We start from the raw sequence: 22,545 nt of genomic DNA, 5'->3' as shown, positions 1-22,545 counted from the left end.
TAATCTAACCATGGCAGAATATCTTGGAAAAATCAAAACTCTCACAGATGAAGTTGCCTGCGTTGGTGCTCCTCTCGGAGACGCCGAGATCATCTCCCACGTAATAGCGGGTCTCGACATTGACTACAACCCTGTGATCTCGGCGTTGGCTGCGAGGATTGAACCTGTTACTGTCCAGGAACTGTAGAGCCAGCTCCTAAGCTTCGACGCCCGCCTCAGCATGCTTCAAGGCGGCAATCTACGGCAATCTTCTCTCAACGCCGCTTCTCGCGGACGTGGACGTGGGCGTGGACACCAGGGGCGCGGACGTGGCGGCGGAGGACGCAGCAGCAACCAGGGCCAGGCTCGCCCTGGTGGTGGTTACCACGGCAGCACCGATCGCGGCGGCGGCGGCGTCTACAACAACAACGGCTACAACGGCGGCGGCTACAACAACAACAACCGTCGGCCGCGCTGTCAGCTGTGCAAGAAACCGGTCCACAAAGTCATTGACTGCTGGCACAGGTACGATGAAGACTACGTGCCCGATGTGTTGGAATTATGCCCTAGAGGCAATAATAAATATAGTTCTTATTATAATTCCTGTATCAAGATAATCGTTTATTATCCATGCTATAATTGTATTGAATGAAGACTCGTTTACATGTGTGGATACATAGACAAAACACCGTCCCTAGCAAACCTCTAGTTGGCTAGCCAGTTGATCAAAGATAGTCAGTGTCTTCTGATTATGAACAAGGTGTTGTTGCTTGATAACTGGATCACGTCATTAGGAGAATCACGTGATGGACTAGACCCAAACTAATAGACGTAGCATGTTGATCGTGTCATTTTGTTGCTACTGTTTTCTGCGTGTCAAGTATTTATTCCTATGACCATGAGATCATATAACTCACTGACACCGGAGGAATGCTTTGTGTGTATCAAACGTCGCAACGTAACTGGGTGACTATAAAGATGCTCTACAGGTATCTCCGAAGGTGTTAGTTGAGTTAGTATGGATCAAGACTGGGATTTGTCACTCCGTGTGAACGGAGAGGTATCTCGGGGCCCACTCGGTAATACAACATCACACACAAGCCTTGCAAGCAATGTAACTTAGTATAAGTTGCGGGATCTTGTATTATGGAACGAGTAAAGAGACTTGCCGGTAAACGAGATTGAAATAGGTATGTGGATACTGACGATCGAATCTCGGGCAAGTAACATACCGAAGGACAAAGGGAATGACATACGGGATTATATGAATCCTTGGCACTGAGGTTCAAACGATAAGATCTTCGTAGAATATGTAGGATCCAATATGGGCATCCAGGTCCCGCTATTGGATATTGACCGAGGAGTCTCTCGGGTCATGTCTACATAGTTCTCGAACCCGCAGGGTCTGCACACTTAAGGTTCGACGTTGTTTTATGCGTATTTGAGTTATATGGTTGGTTACCGAATGTTGTTCGGAGTCCCGGATGAGATCACGGACGTCACGAGGGTTTCCGGAATAGTCCGGAAACGAAGATTGATATATAGGATGACCTCATTTGATTACCGGAAGGTTTTCGGAGTTACCGGGAATGTACCGGGAATGACGAATGGGTTCCGGGAGTTCACCGGGGGGGGCAACCCACCCCGGGGAAGCCCATAGGCCTTGAGGGTGGCACACCAGCCCTTAGTGGGCTGGTAGGACAGCCCAAAAGGGATCTATGCGCCAAGAAGAGAAAATCAAGAGAAAAGAAAAAAAAGGAGGAGGTGGGAAGGAAGGGGGACTCCCTCCCACCAAACCAAGCCCAACTCGGTTTGGGGGGGGAGTCCTCCCCCCTTGGACTCGACCGACCCCCTTGGGGCTCCTTGAGCCCCAAGGCAAGGTCCCCTCCCTCCCACCTATATATACGAAGGTTTTAGGGCTGATTTGAGACGATTTTTTCCACGGCAGCCCGACCACATACCTCCACAGTTTTTCCTCTAGATCGCGCTTCTGCGGAGCTCGGGCGGAGCCCTGCTGAGACAAGGTCATCATCAACCTCCGGAGCGCCGTCACGCTGCCAGAGAACTCTTCTACCTCTCCGTCTCTCTTGCTGGATCAAGAAGGCCGAGATCATCGTCGAGCTGTACGTGTGCTTAACGCGGAGGTGCCGTCCGTTCGGTACTAGATCGTGGGACTGATCGCGGGATTGTTTGCGGGGCGGATCGAGGGACGTGAGGACGTTCCACTACATCAACCGCGTTCACTAACGCTTCTGCTGTACGATCTACAAGGGTACGTAGATCACTCATCCCCTCTCGTAGATGGACATCACCATGATAGGTCTTCGTGCGCGTAGGAAAATTTTTGTTTCCCATGCGACGTTCTCCAACAGTGGCATCATGAGCTAGGTTCATGCGTAAATGTCTTCTCGAGTAGAACACAAAAGTTTTTGTGGGCGGTGATGTGCGTTTTGCTGCCCTCCTTAGTCTTTTCTTGATTCCGCGGTATTGTTGGATTGAAGCGGCTTGGACCGACATTACTCGTACGCTTACGAGAGACTGGTTTCATCATTACGAGTAACTCCGTTGCTCAAAGATGACTGGCAAGTGTCGGTTTCTCCAACTTTAGTTGAATCGGATTTGACTGAGGAGGTCCTTGGATGAGGTTAAATAGCAACTCATATATCTCCGTTGTGGTGTTTGCGTAAGTAAGATGCGATCCTACTAGATACCCATGGTCACCACGTAAAACATGCAACAACAAAATTAGAGGACGTCTAACTTGTTTTTGCAGGGTATGCTTGTGATGTGATATGGCCAATGATGTGATGTGATATATTGGATGTATGAGATGATCATGTTGTAATAGAAATATCGACTTGCACGTCGATGGTACGGCAACCGGCAGGAGCCATAGGGTTGTCTTTATACTAACGTGTGTGCTTGCAGATGCGTTTACTATTTTGCTAGGATGTAGCTTTAGTAGTAATAGCATGAGTAGCACGACAACCCCGATGGCAGCGCGTTGATGGAGATCATGGTGTGGCGCCGGTGACAAGAAGATCGTGCCGGTGCTTTGGTGATGGAGATCAAGAAGCACGTGATGATGGTCATATCATGTCACTTATGAATTGCATGTGATGTTAATCCTTTTACGCACCTTATTTTTCTTAGAACGACGGTAGCATTATGAGGTGATCTCTCACTAAAATTTCAAGACGAAATTGTGTTCTCCCCGACTGTGCACCGTTGCTACAGTTCGTCGTTTCGAGACACCACGTGATGATCGGGTGTGATAGACTCAACGTTCACATACAACGGGTGCAAAACAGTTGCGCACACGGAACACTCGGGTTAAGCTTGACGAGCCTAGCATGTGCAGACATGGCCTCGGAACACATGAGACCGAAAGGTCGATCATGAATCATATAGATGATATGATTAGCATAGGGATGCTTACCACTGAAACTATACTCAACTCACGTGATGATCGGACTTGAGCTAGTGTAAGTGGATCATGAACCACTCAAATGACTAGAGAGATGTACTTTTTGAGTGGGAGTTTAGCGAATAATTTGATTAAGTGAAACTCTAATTATCTTGAACATAGTCTAAGTCCACTTTGAATATATTTGTGTTGTAGATCATGGCTCACGCGACAGTCATCGTGAATTTTAATACGTTCCTAGAGAAAGCTAAGTTGAAAGATGATGGAAGCAACTTTGTAGACTGGGCTCGTAATCTTAAGCTAATCTTACAAGCTGGGAAGAAGGATTATGTCCTTAATGCTGCGTTAGGAGATGAACCACCCGCTACGGCTGATCAGGATGTTAAGAATGCTTGGTTAGCACGTAAGGAGGACTACTCAATAGTTTAATGTGCAGTCTTGTATGGTTTAGAACCGGGATTTCAACGTCGCTTTGAGCGCCATGGAGCATTTGAGATGTTCCAGGAGTTGGAGTTTATCTTTCAGAAGAACGCCCGGATCGAGAGGTATGAGACCTCCGATAAATTCTATGCTTGCAAGATGGAGGAAAACTCATCTGTCAGTGAACATGTGCTCAAAATGTCTGGGTACTCAAACCGTCTAGCTGAGCTGGGGATTGAACTCCCGCAAGAAGCTATCACTGACAGAATCCTTCAATCACTGCCGCCAAGCTATAAAGGCTTTGTGTTGAACTACAACATGCAAGGGATGAACAAGTCTCCCGGCGAGTTGTTTGCGATGCTGAAAGTCGCAGAGTCTGAACTCCGTAAAGAGCATCAAGTGTTGATGGTGAATAAGACCACTAGTTTCAAGAGAAACGGCAAAGGCAAGAAGGGCAATTCGAAGAAGAGCGGCAAGCCTGTTGCCAATCCGACGAAGAAACCCAAAGTTGGACCTAAGCCGGAAACGGAGTGTTATTATTGCAAGGGTATGGGTCATTGGAAGCGCAATTGCCCCAAGTATCTGGCAGATAAGAAGGCGGGCAAAGAAAAATCAGGTATATCTGATATACATGTTATTGATGTGTACTTAACTGGCTCTCGTAGTAGTGCCTGGGTATTCGATACCGGTTCTGTTGCTCATATTTGCAACTCGAAACAGGAACTGCGGAATAGGCGAAGGCTGGCGAAAGATGAAGTGACGATGAGCGTAGGGAATGGTTCCAAGGTTGATGCAATCGCCATCGGCACAGTGTCACTTCAGTTACCGTCAGGATTAGTGATGAACTTAAATCATTGTTATCTAGTGCCTGCGTTAAGCATGAACATTATATCTGGATCTTGTTTATTGCGACACGGTTACTCTTTTAAGTCAGAGAATAATGGTTGTTCTATTTCTATGAGTAACATCTTTTATGGTCATGCACCGAATGTGAGAGGATTGTTCATATTGAATCCTGATAGCGATACGCATATACATAACATTGAGAGCAAAAGAGTTAGAGTTAACAATGATAGCGCCATATTTTTGTGGCACTGCCGCTTAGGTCATATTGGTGTAAAGCGCATGAAGAAACTCCATGCTGATGGACTTTTGGAGTCACTTGACTTTGATTCACTTGACACGTGCGAACCATGCCTCATGGGCAAGATGACTAAGACTCTGTTCTCAGGAACAATGGAGCGTGCAAGTGACTTGTTGGAAATCATACATACCGATGTGTGTGGTCCGATGAGCGTGGAGGCACGCGGCGGATATCGTTATTTTCTCACCTTCACTGACGATTTAAGTAGATATGGTTATGTCTACTTGATGAAGCACAAGTCTGAAACATTTGAAAAGTTCAAGCAATTTCAGAGTGAAGTGGAAAATCATCGTAACAAGAAGATCAAGTTCCTACGGTCTGATCGTGGGGGTGAATATCTGAGTTTCGAGTTTGGTGCTCACTTAAGGCAATGTGGAATTGTTTCACAGTTAACACCGCCTGGAACACCACAGCGTAATGGTGTGTCCGAACGTCGTAATCGTACTCTATTAGAGATGGTGCGATCTATGCTGTCTCTTACTGATTTGCCGTTATCATTTTGGGGCTATGCATTAGAAACAGCTGCATTCACTTTAAATAGGGCACCATCAAAATCCGTTGAGACGACACCATACGAACTGTGGTATGGCAAAAGGCCAAAGTTGTCGTTTCTTAAAGTTTGGGGATGTGATGCTTATGTCAAAAAGCTTCAGCCTGAAAAGCTGGAACCCAAAGCGGAAAAGTGCGTCTTCATAGGTTACCCAAAAGAGACAGTTGGGTACACCTTCTATCTCAAATCCGAGGGCAAAGTGTTTGTTGCTAAAAACGGAGCTTTTCTCGAGAAGGAGTTTTCTCTCGAGAGAATTGAGTGGGAGGAAGATAGAACTTGACGAGGTTGTCGAACCTCTCATCACTCTGGATGGTGGCGCGGGGCAAGGGGAAACCTCTGTCACTGCGACGCCGGTTGAGGAGGAAGTTAATGATGATGATCATGAAACTCCAGTTCAAGTTTCTGTCGAACCACGCAGGTCGACGAGACCACGTGCTGCTCCAGAGTGGTAGGGTAATCCCGTCTTATCAATCATGTTGTTAGACAACAATGAACCTGCGAATTATGAAGAAGCAATGGTGGGCCCAGATTCCAACAAATGGCTGGAAGCCATGAAGTCCGAGATAGGATCCATGTATGAGAACAAAGTGTGGACTTTGGAGGTACTGCCTGAGGTCCGCAAGGCCATTCAGAACAAATGGATCTTTAAGAGGAAGACGGACACTGACGGTAATGTGACCGTTTATAAAGCTCGACTTGTGGCAAAGGGTTTTTCACAAGTTCAAGGAGTTGACTACGATGAGACTTTCTCACCCGTAGCGATGCTTAAGTCCGTCAGAATCATGTTAGCAATAGCTGCATTTTTTGATTATGAAATCTGGCAAATGGATGTCAAAACGGTGTTCCTTAACAGTTTCCTTAAAGAAGAATTGTATATGATACAACCCGAAGGTTTTGTCGATCCTAAGAATGCTAACAAGGTGTGCAAGCTCCAGCGATCCATTTATGGACTGGTGCAAGCATCTCGGAGTTGGAACAAACGCTTTGATGAGGTGATCAAAGCATTTGGGTTTATACAAGTGGTTGGAGAATCTTGTATTTACAAGAAAGTGAGTGGGAGCTCTGTGGCGTTTCTAATATTATATGTGGATGACATATTACTGATAGGAAACAACATAGAGTTTTTAGAGAGCATACAGGATTCCTTGAATAAAAGTTTCTCTATGAAGGACCTAGGAGAAGCTGCTTACATTCTAGGCATTAAGATCTATAGGGATAGATCAAAACGCCTGATAGGACTTTCACAAAGCACATACCTTGATAAAGTTTTAAAGAGGTTCAAAATGGAACAGTCCAAGAAAGGGTTCTTGCCAGTTCTACAAGGTACGAGATTGAGTAAGACTCAGTGCCCAGCAACTGATGAAGATAGAGAGCATATGCGCTCCGTCCCCTATGCTTCAGCCATAAGTTCTATCATGTATGCGATGCTGTGCACTAGACCGGATGTTAGCCTGGCCATAAGTATGGCAGGTAGGTTCCAGAGTAATCCAGGAGTGGATCACTGGACAGCGGTCAAGAATATCCTGAAGTACCTGAAAAGGACTAAGGAGATGTTTCTCGTGTATGGAGGTGACGAAGAGCTCGCCGTAAAAGGTTACGTCGATGCAAGCTTTGACACAGATCCGGACGACTCTAAGTCGCAAACCGGATACGTATTTATTCTTAATGGGGGTGCAGTAAGCAGGTGCAGTTCCAAGCAAAGCGTCGTAGCAGATTCTACATGTGAAGCGGAGTACATGGCTGCCTCGGAGGCGGCTAAGGAGGGTGTCTGGATGAAGCAGTTCATGACGGATCTTGGAGTGGTGCCAAGCGCACTGAATCCAATAACCTTGTTCTGTGACAACACTGGTGCCATTGCCTTAGCAAAGGAACCGCGGTTTCACAAGAAGACCAGACACATCAAACGACTCTTCAACCTCATCCGCGACTACGTCGAGGGAGAGGACGTGAATATACGCAAAGTGCACACGGATCTGAATGTAGCAGACCCGCTGACTAAACCTCTTCCACGGCCAAAACATGATCAACACCAGAACTGTATGGGTGTTAGATTTATTACAATGTAATTCACATGGTGATGTGAGGGCTAGATTATTGACTCTAGTGCAAGTGGGAGAATGTTGGAATTATGCCCTAGAGGCAATAATAAATATAGTTCTTATTATAATTCCTGTATCAAGATAATCGTTTATTATCCATGCTATAATTGTATTGAATGAAGACTCATTTACATGTGTGGATACATAGACAAAACACCGTCCCTAGCAAACCTCTAGTTGGCTAGCCAGTTGATCAAAGATAGTCAGTGTCTTCTGATTATGAACAAGGTGTTGTTGCTTGATAACTGGATCACGTCATTAGGAGAATCACGTGATGGACTAGACCCAAACTAATAGACGTAGCATGTTGATCGTGTCATTTTGTTGCTACTGTTTTCTGCGTGTCAAGTATTTATTCCTATGACCATGAGATCATATAACTCACTGACACCGGAGGAATGCTTTGTGTGTATCAAACGTCGCAACGTAACTGGGTGACTATAAAGATGCTCTACAGGTATCTCCGAAGGTGTTAGTTGAGTTAGTATGGATCAAGACTGGGATTTGTCACTCCGTGTGAACGGAGAGGTATCTCGGGGCCCACTCGGTAATACAACATCACACACAAGCCTTGCAAGCAATGTAACTTAGTATAAGTTGCGGGATCTTGTATTATGGAACGAGTAAAGAGACTTGCCGGTAAACGAGATTGAAATAGGTATGTGGATACTGACGATCGAATCTCGGGCAAGTAACATACCGAAGGACAAAGGGAATGACATACGGGATTATATGAATCCTTGGCACTGAGGTTCAAACGATAAGATCTTCGTAGAATATGTAGGATCCAATATGGGCATCCAGGTCCCGCTATTGGATATTGACCGAGGAGTCTCTCGGGTCATGTCTACATAGTTCTCGAACCCGCAGGGTCTGCACACTTAAGGTTCGACGTTGTTTTATGCGTATTTGAGTTATATGGTTGGTTACCGAATGTTGTTCGGAGTCCCGGATGAGATCACGGACGTCACGAGGGTTTCCGGAATAGTCCGGAAACGAAGATTGATATATAGGATGACCTCATTTGATTACCGGAAGGTTTTCGGAGTTACCGGGAATGTACCGGGAATGACGAATGGGTTCCGGGAGTTCACCGGGGGGGGCAACCCACCCCGGGGAAGCCCATAGGCCTTGAGGGTGGCACACCAGCCCTTAGTGGGCTGGTAGGACAGCCCAAAAGGGATCTATGCGCCAAGAAGAGAAAATCAAGAGAAAAGAAAAAAAAGGAGGAGGTGGGAAGGAAGGGGGACTCCCTCCCACCAAACCAAGCCCAACTCGGTTTGGGGGGGGAGTCCTCCCCCCTTGGACTCGACCGACCCCCTTGGGGCTCCTTGAGCCCCAAGGCAAGGTCCCCTCCCTCCCACCTATATATACGAAGGTTTTAGGGCTGATTTGAGACGATTTTTTCCACGGCAGCCCGACCACATACCTCCACAGTTTTTCCTCTAGATCGCGCTTCTGCGGAGCTCGGGCGGAGCCCTGCTGAGACAAGGTCATCATCAACCTCCGGAGCGCCGTCACGCTGCCAGAGAACTCTTCTACCTCTCCGTCTCTCTTGCTGGATCAAGAAGGCCGAGATCATCGTCGAGCTGTACGTGTGCTTAACGCGGAGGTGCCGTCCGTTCGGTACTAGATCGTGGGACTGATCGCGGGATTGTTCGCGGGGCGGATCGAGGGACGTGAGGACGTTCCACTACATCAACCGCGTTCACTAACGCTTCTGCTGTACGATCTACAAGGGTACGTAGATCACTCATCCCCTCTCGTAGATGGACATCACCATGATAGGTCTTCGTGCGCGTAGGAAAATTTTTGTTTCCCATGCGACGTTCCCCAACACGATGCACGACAGGCTGCTGCAGCCATGCGGGAGCACGGCGGACCTGATGGTGACACGGTCTGGTATGCCGATTCTGGCGCCACAGATCATGTCACAAACGAGCTAGAGAAGCTTGCCCTCCGAGAGAGGTATCACGACAGTGATCAAATTCACACCGCGAGCGGTGGAGGTATGGACATTCTTCACATTGGTCAATCGTCTATTAATTCCCCTAGTCTTAAACGTGATCTTGTCCTTAAGGATGTCCTCCATGTTCCACAAGCCGATAAAAACCTTGCGTCCATGTCTCGTTTAACCTCCGACAATAATGTTTTCTTTGAAACTCACCCTACCTATTTTTTTCATAAAGGATCGGGCAACGAGGGAGCTCATCCATCGCGGTAGATGCATCGGAGGACTATACCCCATCACATATAGAGTCTTTGATCGCGAGCGTCATCGCTGAGTCTATTCTGCCATCAAGCCCTCCTTAGCCAAATGGCACCAAAGACTAGGACATCCCTCTTCAAATATAGTCAAGCAAGTAGTCAATAAAGGCAATTTATTATTGTCAAATAGTTTCGAAAGTGAGTCAGTTTGTGAGGCTTGCTAATGTGCAAAAAGCCATCAACTTCCTTATCCTGTGTCAAATAGTGTGTCTTGTGCTCCTTTAGAGCTCTTTTTTAGTGATGTATGGGGTCATGCAAAAGATTCCTTTGGTAGAAAGAAATACTATGTCAGCTTTATCGATGATTACAACAAATTTACATGGATATATTTGCTTAAATTCAAATCTGAAGTTTTTTCGGTTTTCCAAGAATTCCAAAAACTAGTTGAAAGACAGTTTGATAGAAAAATCCTTGCAGTCCAAAGTGACCGGGGAGGGGAGTATGAGAAACTCAACTCCTTCTTTTGTAGCATTGGCATCATTCATCATGTCTCTTGCCCTCATGCTCATCAACAAAATGGCTCAGCAAAACGAAAACATCGTCATATTGTGGAAATAGGGTTGTCTCTCTTAGCCCATGCATCAATGCCCCTCAAATATTGGGATGAGGCTTTTATCACAGCTACATACCTTATCAATCGATTACCCAGTCGAGTCATTGGCAACACCACTCCTTTGGAACGATTGTTTCATCAAAAACCAGATTATACCTCTCTAAATTTTTTTGGGTGTGCTTGTTATTCAAATTTGCGCCCCTACAATCGCCATAAACTTGAGTTTTAGTCCACACAATGTGTGTTTCTTGGCTATAGTAATCTTCATAAAGGGTACAAATGCCTAGAGATATCATCTGGCCGAATCTATATTTCTCGGGATGTCATTTTTGATGAAACATTGTTTCCTTTCTCCAAACTTCATCCCCATGCGGGAGCCCTATTGCGTGGCGAAATATCTCTGCTTTCCGATCCTATGATATCTTCTCATCACGGGGGTGAATTATTTAACGATGATCATGTGCAAAATTCCATGGAACAGTTTGATTCTGGTGTTTATTGTGCAGCTACATGACGTGATTTTATGTGTGAAGAAACAGCCAAAAACGGAACTGGCGCATGATCCCAGGACGATTCTCCTGGCGCTGGCCTCGGCGCGGGATACCAGGCCGATCTGTGTGACGCCGGTCTGCCTGCCGCCCCCGCTGCGCGCTTCGAGGCTGATTCGAGTGCCAGTGTGCCCGACACGCGATCCCAGGAGCACTGCTTCTCCCGCGACATCCCCCCAGGTGGCCAACAGATCGCCAGGTGCCAGCGCCTCCTCTTGCGCTGCACGTTCTGATGCCGCTGGCGAGGGGGACAACGCGCCTACAACTGCCACGTCGTCTGCGCCAGGTGAAGGCTCGGTCGGCCCGGTCGGATCTCCTGTGCATGACAGCGACAGCGCCACTACAGGATTGGGATCTTCTGTGGCCAGACCTGCTGCAACGCCGGTTCCTTCTCGTCATACACGACTCGGTCCGGTATTGTTCGAGAAAAGAAGTACACGGATGGCACGGTCAGGTATGATAAACTTAGGCATGCTTTCCTCGCAAATACTGGTGAACCAACGAATTTGCATGATGCTCTTGCACATAAGGATTGGAAAAAGGCTATGGATGTTGAATATGATGCACTCATTCAAAATAAAACTTGGCGGTTAGTTCCACCAAAGAAGGATGCAAATGTGATTGACTGCAAATGGGTATATAAAATTAAGAAAAGAGCTGATGGTAGTATTGACAGATACAAGGCCAGACTAGTGGCAAAAGGCTTTAAACAGAGATTTGGTATAGACTATGAGGATACCTTTAGTCATGTTATTAAATCTGCTACTATTCGACTTGTGTTGTCTATTGCTATTTCCAGAGGTTGGAGCCTACGACGGCTAGAGGTCTAGAACGCGTTTCTTCATGGTGTTCTTGAGGAAGAAGTGTTCATGCGGCAGCCACCAGGATATGAAAATAAAAACACACCACATTATATCTATAAGTTGGATAAAGCTTTGTATGGGTTAAAACAGGCCCCAAGAGCCTGGTACTCAAGGCTAAGTACACAGTTGCAAAAGCTTGGGTTTTCATCATCAAAGGCAGATACTTCATTATTCTTTTATAATAAGAACAATGTTACTACATTTGTCCTTGTCTATGTTGATGACATAATTGTTGCCAGTTCAAGTCCAGATGCCACAACTTGCTTGCTCAAGGACCTAAAACTGGAATTTGCTCTTAAGGATTTAGGAGATCTACATTACTTTCTTGGAATTGAGGTCAAGAAGGTAAAGGATGGTATAATTCTTACACAAGGAAAATATACAACTGATATTCTCAGAAGGGTGGGTATGGAAAAGTGTAAGCCAGTCAGCACACCTATCTCTACTTCAGAAAAACTTACTGTTGAAAGTGGAGAAGCACTTGGGCCAAATGATGCAACAAAATATAGAAGCATTGTAGGTGCATTACAGTACTTGACTCTCACACGTCCTGACATTTCATACTCTGTTAACAAGGTATGCCAATATTTGCATGCTCCTACTACTTCTCATTGGACAACAGTAAAGAGGATTTTGAGGTATCTCAAGTTTACAGAAGGACTTGGTCTTCAGATTGTTAAGTCTTCATCTATGCTTGTATCAGCATACTCTGATGCAGATTGGGCAGGATGTGCAGATGATAGAAGGTCAACTGGTGGTTTTGTTGTGTTTCTGGGAACAAACCTTGTGTCATGGAGTGCAAGAAAACAGGCAACAATCTCAAGGTCAAGCACTGAGGCTGAGTATAAAGCTTTGGCTAATGCAACAGCTGAAGTAATGTGGATTCAAACACTATTACATGAACTTGGAGTGAAGGTTCCACAAGCTGCTAGATTATGGTGTGATAATCTTGGTGCAACCTATCTTTCAGCAAATCCTGTTTTTCATGCACGAACAAAACATATTGAAGTTGATTTTCATTTTGTCAGAGAAAGAGTAACTAGGAAGTTACTTGATATAAGGTTCATTCCAACATGTGATCAACTTGCTGACGGGTTCACAAAGCCTCTCACAATGAGAAGATTAGATGATTTTAAGTACAATCTTAACCTCAGCAAATAGGGATAGGAGTGTTAGAATATAAACGGTATAGGGATAGGAAACTACTTTAAACTGGTTTCCTCTTATCTCTTTACCTCTCTCTTATCTCTTGTAACCTCCTAGAGAATCAACTTGTATGTCAAGGTATCTATCCTATAAATATAATGCGGCCCGAGACAAAGGGTTCTACGCTTCCTCATAGACCCTACCCTAAATTTCATCAAATCCCCCGAACCCTTCTTTCTCGTCCCGTCGCCCTTCAACATTTTTCGCGTCCGACCCCTTGCCGTTTGGCACCCTTACTCTTCATCCTCACCATTTGTCCCAATCCGTCGTTGTGATGTCTTCCACCCCGCCCCGACTGCCCCGACGGAGACGCAGTCCACCTCGTCCGTCGGCGGCCCTTCCTTCGCTTCGTCTTGCAAGCCGTATGACTTGTGGACAGGAAGAATGATATCAACGACCGTAGAGCGTTAAAGGCAGCCAGGACGGCTACGGCTGCGGCAGCAGAGCAGACGGCCAGGATGCACGTGGCGATCGTTGCGAGGATGCAGACGGAAGAGGCAGTCCACATGCAGACGGAGATGGATGCCAACGCGGAGGAGGATGCATGGACGAACTCGTTCAGCCAGTGATCCGACATCACTTGTCGGTCGGACAATGATTTTATTTTGATTTTATTTTTACATGTCCGTTTAGTTAAACTATGATATCATTTACTTTTATTTTAAATTACTGAATTCGAACAATTTATATGGAATGATCGATGTGTATGATTTTATATGAATTTACAAATTTGATTATGAGATATATGAAATACGAAGTAAAATATAAGAACTCATCCGAATGTGTCCGTGTATGTGCTCAAACGGACGTATTAAGGGTCAGATTTATCCAGTGCGGCTGTGGATGCTTTTATCTACTCCCTTCGTTCGAAAATACTTGTCTTTTAAATATATAAAATGAATGTATGTATAACTAAAATAAGTCTAGATATATCTATTTTTAGGACAAGTATTTTCGGATAAAGGTTATCTAGCCATAAAGTTGAAGTCCCTCACTCGAAGGAAGACGGGTCGAGGTATTTTACCTTTACCAGCATCAGCAACACTGTGGCGTGCTGAAAACGAAGAACCATTAGCCATAAAGTTGAAGTCCCTCACTCGAAGGAAGACGGGTCGAGGTATTTTACCTTTACCAGCATCAGCAACACTGTGGCGTGCTGAAAACGAAGAACCATCCAAGGCACAGTGGTTAAAACCCTGAAGCACCGGCGGCGAAGGCGGTCACGTCCATAGACACCAACCCTGCCCATGGGAGGGGATGCAACAATGCACTGCTCGCGAGTAATGCAGACCCTCCAATCACGTGATCGAAATCGACCGAACCACGCGCGAATCTCGACGCTGGACGCTACACCCCATCAGCACTCAACTGCCCCGCCCCGTGCCCGGGAGACTGACACCAGTCTGCGGCGAGCCAAGGCGAACCTTTGCGTCGGGCACCTGGGAATCCGTGCGCCTCTGCATCTACCATGCACAGTAGCGCTTTGCCACGATCCACGTGACCCCCTGCCGTGCCCGTGCCCGTGCCCGAGAGAGATGAGAGAGAGGCCGCAACCAATTCCACTCCACCCGCTGCCACTGCGAGGGGCCCCGTCCCTGCTCTGCCCTGGTCTGAGCGCATGGCGCAGGAAAGGCTATCTTCTAGTAGCTCTGCCAAGGGGGACGTGCTGCTCTGTGTGGGTGGTGGTGCTTCTGACCGTACGTGCATGGTGCTCCTCTGCCTGAGGCAGGCAGGCTGGCTAGTGTGTGTCCATGTGGTTGTGGTCACAAGGGAGCATTTTTTGCTTTGCTTTCTTGGGCTCCCCACCTGAAGGGAAAGGTTGCCACGCATGGGAAAAGGCTACCGGATTAGCATGTCAAAACTCGGTGATTAGGAACAATCACTGTACTTCCGGCTTCTGGGTGACCCTCACATACATTGTCAGTGGTGGCTGGATAACTAAATCTACTCAGCTAGTGCTATTCTTTTATCTGCTACGTCTCGATAGAATCGCAAATGTGTTTACGGAAATGAACGATGATGCACGAATTAAGGATGCCTTTTCTTAACTAGGCCAGTAGGCCATGTATGATTTCGTTCAGCAGACTACAAATGCTAGACCTCCTTTGGTTCACGCCTTCACGGGATAACATGTCATAGGAATAGAATTGAAAAGCAATTGGAAGAGTCATGTATCTCTAATCTTACGAATAGGCTTAGAAAAAGACAAGACATTTGGTTAACAAGATATGATTTCTTTTTCTAATAAGTCTCACTTGATGCTTCTTTTCCTTTAAAATACGATGGATATAAATCAATCCCATATAGGAATATAATTATATTCCAAGAAAGAAAGGATGCTAAAGAGTTTCTACAAAATGCATGTAAATCAAAGCAAACCTTAGCTTCCTCCACCGCTTTCAACAATAAAGAGCAACTATAACCTTGTTGATTCAGAAATTATTGTTCACATATGAAATCCATAGCCATCCAATAAAAACAAATAAATATATATTCCTCATTTTGTAGTAGCATGTATCTTCTTGGTATCTACTTAAATAGTTGTATTTCTCAGTTAGAAAATAATATGAAAGCTGATATGAGAAGGGTGCGTGAACATGAAACGACAAGTAAATAAGATACTAGCCTGCAAAAAACCACAACTACGAGAAACAAACAAAATCAATATATTCAAAATGGCTATAAATTTCATTTACAATCTGGTCAATCTAAGGTCTTTGTTGATTGATCTACATGAATCTCCAAACCATAATTCGTAGTAGAAAAGGACAAAATTAGGGAAATGTACTCTTCTGCTAGCGAGCTCAGATGCTCCCACATGAACTATTAAATTCGAAAAAGTTGATCATTTGGGGCAAACTTTGACAATTGTTAAAGTAATTTTAAATTTTTATCATGGAATCATATTCATGGGCGCCTTAAAAAAACTGACTACATGATCATATTCTTTCCAAAATTCTTGCGGGTCAATACACTTGTGCTAGTCATCATTTTGCAATGCCATAATTTGCAACAACTTAACATGGTAGTTGGTAGCTTACCAATTCGTTCCCAAACCAAAATTCTGACATCAAACCATGAATGCCCTTAAAAAATTTTGTATGCCAAGTCAATGTAGTTTTGCAGAAGTCAATAACGTATGAATACGACCAGTCCCAAACCTTTCGGGTGAAGAATAACATTAAAAAAATATATCTTGTATATTTTTTGTCAAAAATATGATTGTCTCCTAATTGTGAGGGACGTTCCGTGAAGAAACGATATATTTTGTGACCTATGCACAAAAAAAATCATGAAGAAACTTTTTGTGACACTTATTTATTTTCTCCTCAAAACATCTATCATTTCTTCACAAGATTGTGTACACAAAAAGAACACAAGAACATGTTTATTGTAAATTAAATCTTATTTTTCTTTTCTAAATTAATATCCATCCAAGAGCATGCCAAGTCGAGCTCCATTTTTTAATATGGACAAAATAGGGAGTATTGAAGCAGAAATATATCTTTGTTATTTTGACATTGTCTTCACCATTGTTTCCAACAACTACTGAATATTTTCCAATGCGCCTTTTTGCCAATATAAATCCTTGCATTTGGTAAATATTGGCTTGCCTATAGTTTGGCTACCTTCAAACCATACAAAGAAATAGCGAAAATATGTTATCCCTTTCGTGCGGTTTGATTGCAGGCTTTTGTGACACCACTACGTTTTAAATTGTCGACTCATCTTGAATCTTTAGTCTCCCACACATGCCTTTTTTTAATTATGTTACCCATTCCCTATTGCCGCTGCCTACAATCACTTTAAAGAAACAAAACTAACTAAACAAATGATACATGCTGGACAATTCAGGCATGATAGTTAATCAACCAGCTGCGTTGCACGTATGAATGGTCTGATTTGCACTATCATCCATAAATCAACTAACATGGTATCGTATATGCATAACAACACTCTTAGATAAATTACCAATTTGGAAAAAAAATATTGAATACCACCTATCAAACACTTGAATAAAAAATTGAATATTTTGAAGGCTCTTAATAAAGCGTTGATCTACGAAAAAAGGCAAATGGAGGACGGGCTCTATGAAAGATTTAAAAAGAATATATTTTCACATCATAAAAAATGCAACGTTTTTGTACATACATAATTACATATGTAGCACGTCCAGAAACAAATTGATAACAATATATTTTCATACGCGGCGTATACAAGAAAACAAATACATAAATGAAAATGGGCGTTTTTTGTAGTTGTTGTAGGGCAAGGATCTTTTTTTATGCAGCTTGCAAACAGTAATATTTTGAACAAAATTTTAAAGATCCGTCCCGAATATGTATAACTTTTTATAGAATTGTTCTAAAGCTTGAATATATCATTTTTGTATCATTTAAAGTAAAGTCCACCAATGTATATGAAGCTCTCCAAAAATTCGCACTCGCTGATCTAGCAGTACACCCGTGATACTTCCGCAGCGTGTATCTTCACTCTTCCCCTAAACCCACTGGCACAGCACAGCCGTATCCACACTCTCTTCTCTCACTTCCCAACCCAAACCCCCTCCAAACCAAATCAAACACAAGCATCCAAAGAGCCGCTACCGCCCACGCACTCTCTTCGCCTAGCCGCTTTCCATGGCCGCCGCCGCCGCCCCCGATGCCGGAGAGTGGTCCGCCGCTGCGCGGCTCCGCCTCGTCTGGCGCGTCGTGCGGGCGGCGGAGCTCCTAGCCCTGGCCGTCGTCCTCTCCCGATCCTTCCCCCGCCTCCCTTACGCCGCGTCTGCGGCCTCCTCTGCTCTCCGCCTCGCCGCCTCACTCCTCCTCCACCCGCGCTCCATCTTCGTCATCGCCAACGCCATCGTGTTCCTCCTCTACGTCTTCTCGCGCCGCGACCCGTCGTCCTCTTCCTCTGCCTCCAACCAGGACGCCCAGGACCAGTACTTCCTTTCCTTCACGGCGATCACCGAGGCGCCGGCTATGGCGTCAGAGATGGACGCGGTGTTCGAGGACAAGGAGGCGGTGCACGTGACGGTGCACGCCCCGCGGCGGAGCAGGTCGGAGAAAATCGGCGGCGGAAAGCCGGGCGGGCGGAGGACGGCGGGATCGCCGGATATGCGTCGGTCCGATTCGGAGAACGGACGGAGGCGGCGGTCGACGTCGTCGGCTGGCCCGGAGGAATGGGACGCGGAGGACGAGAAGGAGGAGTTTCGGAGGGCAGTCGAGGCGTTCATCGCCAAGCAGCAGACGCGGTTTCACCGCGAGGAGTCCTTTGTCTTGGTCGCCGGCGCCGGAGACGATGGTCAGGCGATCACCGTAGCTATGTCCCCTGTGAAGTGACGAGGGAGTTGGTAACAGTGAGCGCTGGGAGGGTGACGAGTGTGAAAGGATGGATCGGTGTGCAAAGAATTTCTTGGTGCCTTGTTTAGTGTACAAGTTTTGCCTTTTTGCTTCTTGTCTTTCTAGCATCTGAATATGTTTCTTTTTTCCACTTACTTTTGGCGCGTCTGTGATTGACTGATAGCTGCCGCCGTTCGATGGACTAGATTACGCAATTTTAGACTTCCGTCGCTGCATGGCGTCGGCCAACGACTCTGGTTCATATTTCTGTTTTAGTTTAGACAAAAAATAACTATGTTTCATCTAGGATCCGACTAAGTCACATTTGAATGTGAGATAATACCTCACATTTAACATGATCTTATCCTCCACTTTTGGCTCTTAGAGTAACCGGACATAAGAAAAAGAAAAAAATAATAACTCCATCGGAGACCTTATTTGATCCATACTAGTAAAAGTGTCCGTGCGTTACAACGGAAAAAAAGATTCATAATTTTCATTGTTCGTGATCAAGTTTTGCTGCATCACGGAGATATGCTATCACTATTATAAAAGCAGAAAATGTTAGCACAACACTGAAATTTGAAAGTGCTAAACGCAAGTAAAATTTTGTAACATAACACAGGAATTTTCAATCACTTAATCTGTACGTCAAAAATTGTTTGCGCCACCGCATAACAATAACCACATTGGTTTGAACGCCAAAGATTTTTATTGCAATATACAACACTTAATTTATTTATTTGCAAACATAACATTTTTATTGCACGCCAACAATTTCAATTACCTCTAGTGGCTATAGCTTTGCATCAGAAACGTGGGAAGATCCGAGGCGGCGGCGTATGTGCTTCCGCCTTCCCCACGACGACGCGGCTCTCCAAATTGTTCTCCATGGCAGTCTCTCTCCCTTTCGGCAGCGCCGCTCGTCCATCAGACCCTCGCCTTCGTTGCATGGTGCAGGAGAACTCAATCCCGCCTCGCCTCCTCTGTTTTACTTCGTGAATCCTGCCTTCTTCATATGCATGTGCGGTTCTGGTGCCTATTTGCCTTGTCCCTCATTCATATATACGCCTTCAGTGAAGGTAATTCATTCCTGATGATATTTGTAATCAAATAGAACCCACTACACTTTGCTTATTGAGCCTCAAGGTGGTTTATTGGTTTCAAATGAAAGACATATATAAATTGGTCAGTTCGGGTTTAAGAAAGAAAGGGGGGACTATTTAATAGACAGACGAATCAGAACTTGGACACATAACCTAACGCTAGCTCAGTGGTAGCTATTGCTCGTACGTGAGCCTAGGTTAAGAGTTTGATCCCCTTGTCCCACACCTGACGGACAAAGGATTTTTGACGTACGAAAGAAAGGAAGACAAACGTATAAAAACAGGAGAAAGAAGCGTTCATTTCTTTAATAGTAGGTATAAACATGTGAAGCTCGCGTAGCTTGACTATTTTAGAATCTTGCTTGCAACTGTTTGAATAGAAGAGAAGAATTGCTTCGTTCTTCTCCATCAGACACATGCTTGATATGCCTCGGAGAACAAGCCTCTAGATTATTTTATATGAAGATATACCGTGTGCACAATAAAAGACCAAATTACGTGTAGTAGATCGGACAGTTCATGCCAAATATTTTCTTTTTTCTCCAGACGGAGTGGTTTTGGGGGACTGGTTTGAAGCTTTCCAATACTCCTTTTATCTCCTCTTTGTCCTATACAAAGATGGATCAAGAAATCAAAATCAATTGAAATTGGAGAAAGCAATGATATTGGTATGTAAAATAATGACAACAATGTTTCACGTGTCTTAGATTGAAAAACAACATAAAGCCTTGAGTAGCCCATATGTTCGGATATTATGAAGAGGCACCCTCATGCGTGCATTACCTCATAGTGTTGTTTTCATACTCATCCAGAAAGATGGTTGCAATGACTGTCCAAAAAAATCCAAACTTCTCCTGAAACATAATAGAAACGTTGCTGGCACCCTGATATTTACTGCAAAAATATATTCTGAAACATCATTTTAAATAGGGTCACCTCCATCATTTCCTAATGGATATATGTGCAGCTCATCCGCTTAAAACATATAGGAATTCTAGAGAACAAAGCAAGTATCTATAGCTAAAGTTGTGTATGAATCTAAGAAATTCTTCAAGTTTGTGTACTTGGAGATGGTTGTTAGTATGATAGACTGTCAGGCCATCCAAGTTCTTCAGCTTCAGAACCCCCTTTTAAGTCACATCTACAAGTGTTGGATGCCATAATAAAAGCAGTGACATTCCATGGAACATGTGAGTGGAAAATCGTGTTGGACGGTGCTCATCGAAGACGGCGAAGAAGCAGCCGTACCGCCGACCCTTGATCATCTTCTTGCGGAATCTCGAACAACCATGACTGCCCAAGATGAATAATTGTTTTTTGACGTGAAGTCAGCAATGAAAAGTTTGGAGTGCATGGTAATAATATTATTAATATATCAAGCTGAAATCAAAACTTCATATGGAACAACAAGTTTCCAGAAAATACTGATCCATTGACCATTTGTTGCACGTGCACTAAATCATAATGCATATTCAAGTGTCGATAAAATAGTAATATTCAAGTGTAACATGAGTACATATTTTGATTTACTGAGAGCTTAAGGCAAGTGGCATTCTTCTAAAAACATAATACTAATACCATGTCATTTTAGATGCAGTAGTTTCATGCATTAGTACCAACACTTTAGAACAACAAAATGCAATGTGTTTTAGAAACAAAACTCCAGAACACCCTAGGTAGTAAAATAAGTTGGCTAAGTAAATGTGAAATAAAAAAGTAAATGAGAAATAAATAAGTAAGAAATTTTTGACATACGTGACATTGACAACGCTACGAAATCTCACCTCACTGGAACCGTCAAGCTCGGAGCACAGACGGACGGCGACGTCGACCGGGGAGACTCACCGCGACCCTTGGGACCTTGCTGGCGGCGGCGGCATATCCTGTAACTGAGGGCCCGGGGATTGAGAGGGATCGAGATGGGATTTTGGAATTAGGCATCGACAAGATTGATAGATGGCTTCTAAATATCATGACAAAGACGGATATAGAGATAATTGAGATAAATGTGTCCCCACCACCTAGTTCAACCGGCGCCGAACCCTGTCTTTGTTTGTCGATGCCTCAAACGCATGCAACATGTTGGAGAAAAATCAAAGAAGTACAACAATAGCTCCTGCGATGCAACCGTTGGCTGCTGTCACCGAAGGGGAGGGTGGGATGCAAGTTGATGAGCACGGGAGGCACATGGACCTCAAACAATATATATTTTTTCATCTTTCAGTAGCATCTTCCTAAATTCAAGATTGAACAACTCAACTAACAACTGCAGTTCAGTCGTGCATCAATTCAACTAACAAATTCATGGTTAACCTTGTTGTTCAATTCAAAGAACAATAAATACTTAAGAGTATCAACAAAGTTGACCTCAAGAAGTAGCCAATTGAGCCCAAACAGTGGTAAATCCTAACCAAGAGCAATGCCTTAATGGCCACGTACAGGAGCAGAGAGAGGAGGCGGCGAACTCACCTAGAGACAGAAAGGAGGAAGCTCCATGGGTGATGTGTCCCGAGCTGCAGCAAGGCAAGGTCGACCCCTCCTTCCTCAAGCATCCAATCCTTGCCCTGCACATCTACCATGGAGAACCAAACCAAATATTAGAGAGAGAAAGGGGGAGATATAGGGGACGGGGATGAACTCACCCCATGGCCATCGGGTGGAGGAGCACATTCTGAAGATGGAGCTGCGTGTGCAGGCGCGGTGGGCGTCGGAGAGGCGCCATCGGAGGCGCCGGGGCAACGCCAGTGTGAAGGCGCCCGAAACCCTAGCCATGGTGAGGAGGTGGCTGGGAGTAGCGAATCCTGTTGGGGGAAAGACCGAGTGGACCGAGGCGAGCTCGGGACGGTGCTGCCAGTGGCGGAAGTCGCTAGAGAACGCCGGAATCGGCCGGAGAGAGCCGAGTTGCCGGCGGCGTGCGCATTTGGGTCTCTGGATAAGAAGGTCGTGACCGTCAGTAGGGGTCCTATTGTAAAACTGAAACGTTTTTTAAACTTATTTACTGGACTGCAGGTTGAATACTGAAAAACGCAGGAACTTTTCT

General features: G+C 44.9%; 2 protein-coding genes and 1 non-coding gene across 6 annotated transcripts; 2 read left to right on the top strand and 1 right to left on the bottom strand.

Annotated features, from left to right (window-relative positions):
- The first annotated feature begins 70 nt into the window (after window positions 1-70).
- Window positions 71-209, top strand: LOC123445816. The gene has a single exon (XR_006631185.1). It is a non-coding gene; the product is annotated as a small nucleolar RNA Z247 (small nucleolar RNA).
- A 17,237-nt stretch (window positions 210-17,446) lies between these two features.
- On the top strand, window positions 17,447-18,705 carry LOC123443932. The gene has a single exon (XM_045120495.1). It carries the CDS (start codon window positions 17,698-17,700, stop codon window positions 18,397-18,399), a length of 702 nt encoding a protein of 233 aa, XP_044976430.1. The 5' UTR covers window positions 17,447-17,697; the 3' UTR covers window positions 18,400-18,705.
- A 1,134-nt stretch (window positions 18,706-19,839) lies between these two features.
- Window positions 19,840-22,279, bottom strand: LOC123443933. Of its 4 annotated transcripts, none has more exons than XM_045120497.1 (5): window positions 22,148-22,279; window positions 21,975-22,077; window positions 21,290-21,394; window positions 20,289-20,359; window positions 19,840-20,113 (listed from the first exon to the last, which is right to left on the bottom strand). In XM_045120497.1, exons 1-4 carry the CDS (start codon window positions 22,275-22,277, stop codon window positions 20,290-20,292), a joined length of 408 nt encoding a protein of 135 aa, XP_044976432.1. In that variant the 5' UTR covers window positions 22,278-22,279; the 3' UTR covers window positions 19,840-20,113; window position 20,289. The 4 variants fall into 4 exon arrangements, 2 of the variants coding, with proteins under 2 accessions (XP_044976432.1, XP_044976431.1); XR_006630887.1 differs by having other exon boundaries at window positions 20,289-20,798; XR_006630888.1 differs by having other exon boundaries at window positions 20,289-20,798; window positions 21,975-22,069.
- Between the last annotated feature and the right edge of the window lie 266 nt (window positions 22,280-22,545).

The sequence above is a fragment of the Hordeum vulgare genome, chromosome 3H (genome assembly GCF_904849725.1).
Source record: "Hordeum vulgare subsp. vulgare chromosome 3H, MorexV3_pseudomolecules_assembly, whole genome shotgun sequence".
Taxonomy (NCBI): domain Eukaryota; kingdom Viridiplantae; phylum Streptophyta; class Magnoliopsida; order Poales; family Poaceae; genus Hordeum; species Hordeum vulgare.
This window is presented reverse-complemented; position numbering and strand designations above follow the sequence as displayed.

Excerpts from the sequence above, each read along its gene's own strand:
- LOC123443932 (XM_045120495.1), top strand. The coding sequence starts at position 17,698 with ATGGCCGCCGCCGCCGCCCCCGATGCCGGAGAGTGGTCCGCCGCTGCG.
- LOC123443933 (XM_045120496.1), bottom strand. The coding sequence starts at position 22,277 with ATGGCTAGGGTTTCGGGCGCCTTCACACTGGCGTTGCCCCGGCGCCTC. Across the intron at positions 22,078-22,147 it reads CTCCACCCGATGGCCATGGG|ATGTGCAGGGCAAGGATTGG; the intron begins GTGAGTTCATCC and ends TCTCCATGGTAG. Across the intron at positions 21,395-21,974 it reads TTCCTCCTTTCTGTCTCTAG|TTACAGGATATGCCGCCGCC; the intron begins GTGAGTTCGCCG and ends CCGGGCCCTCAG.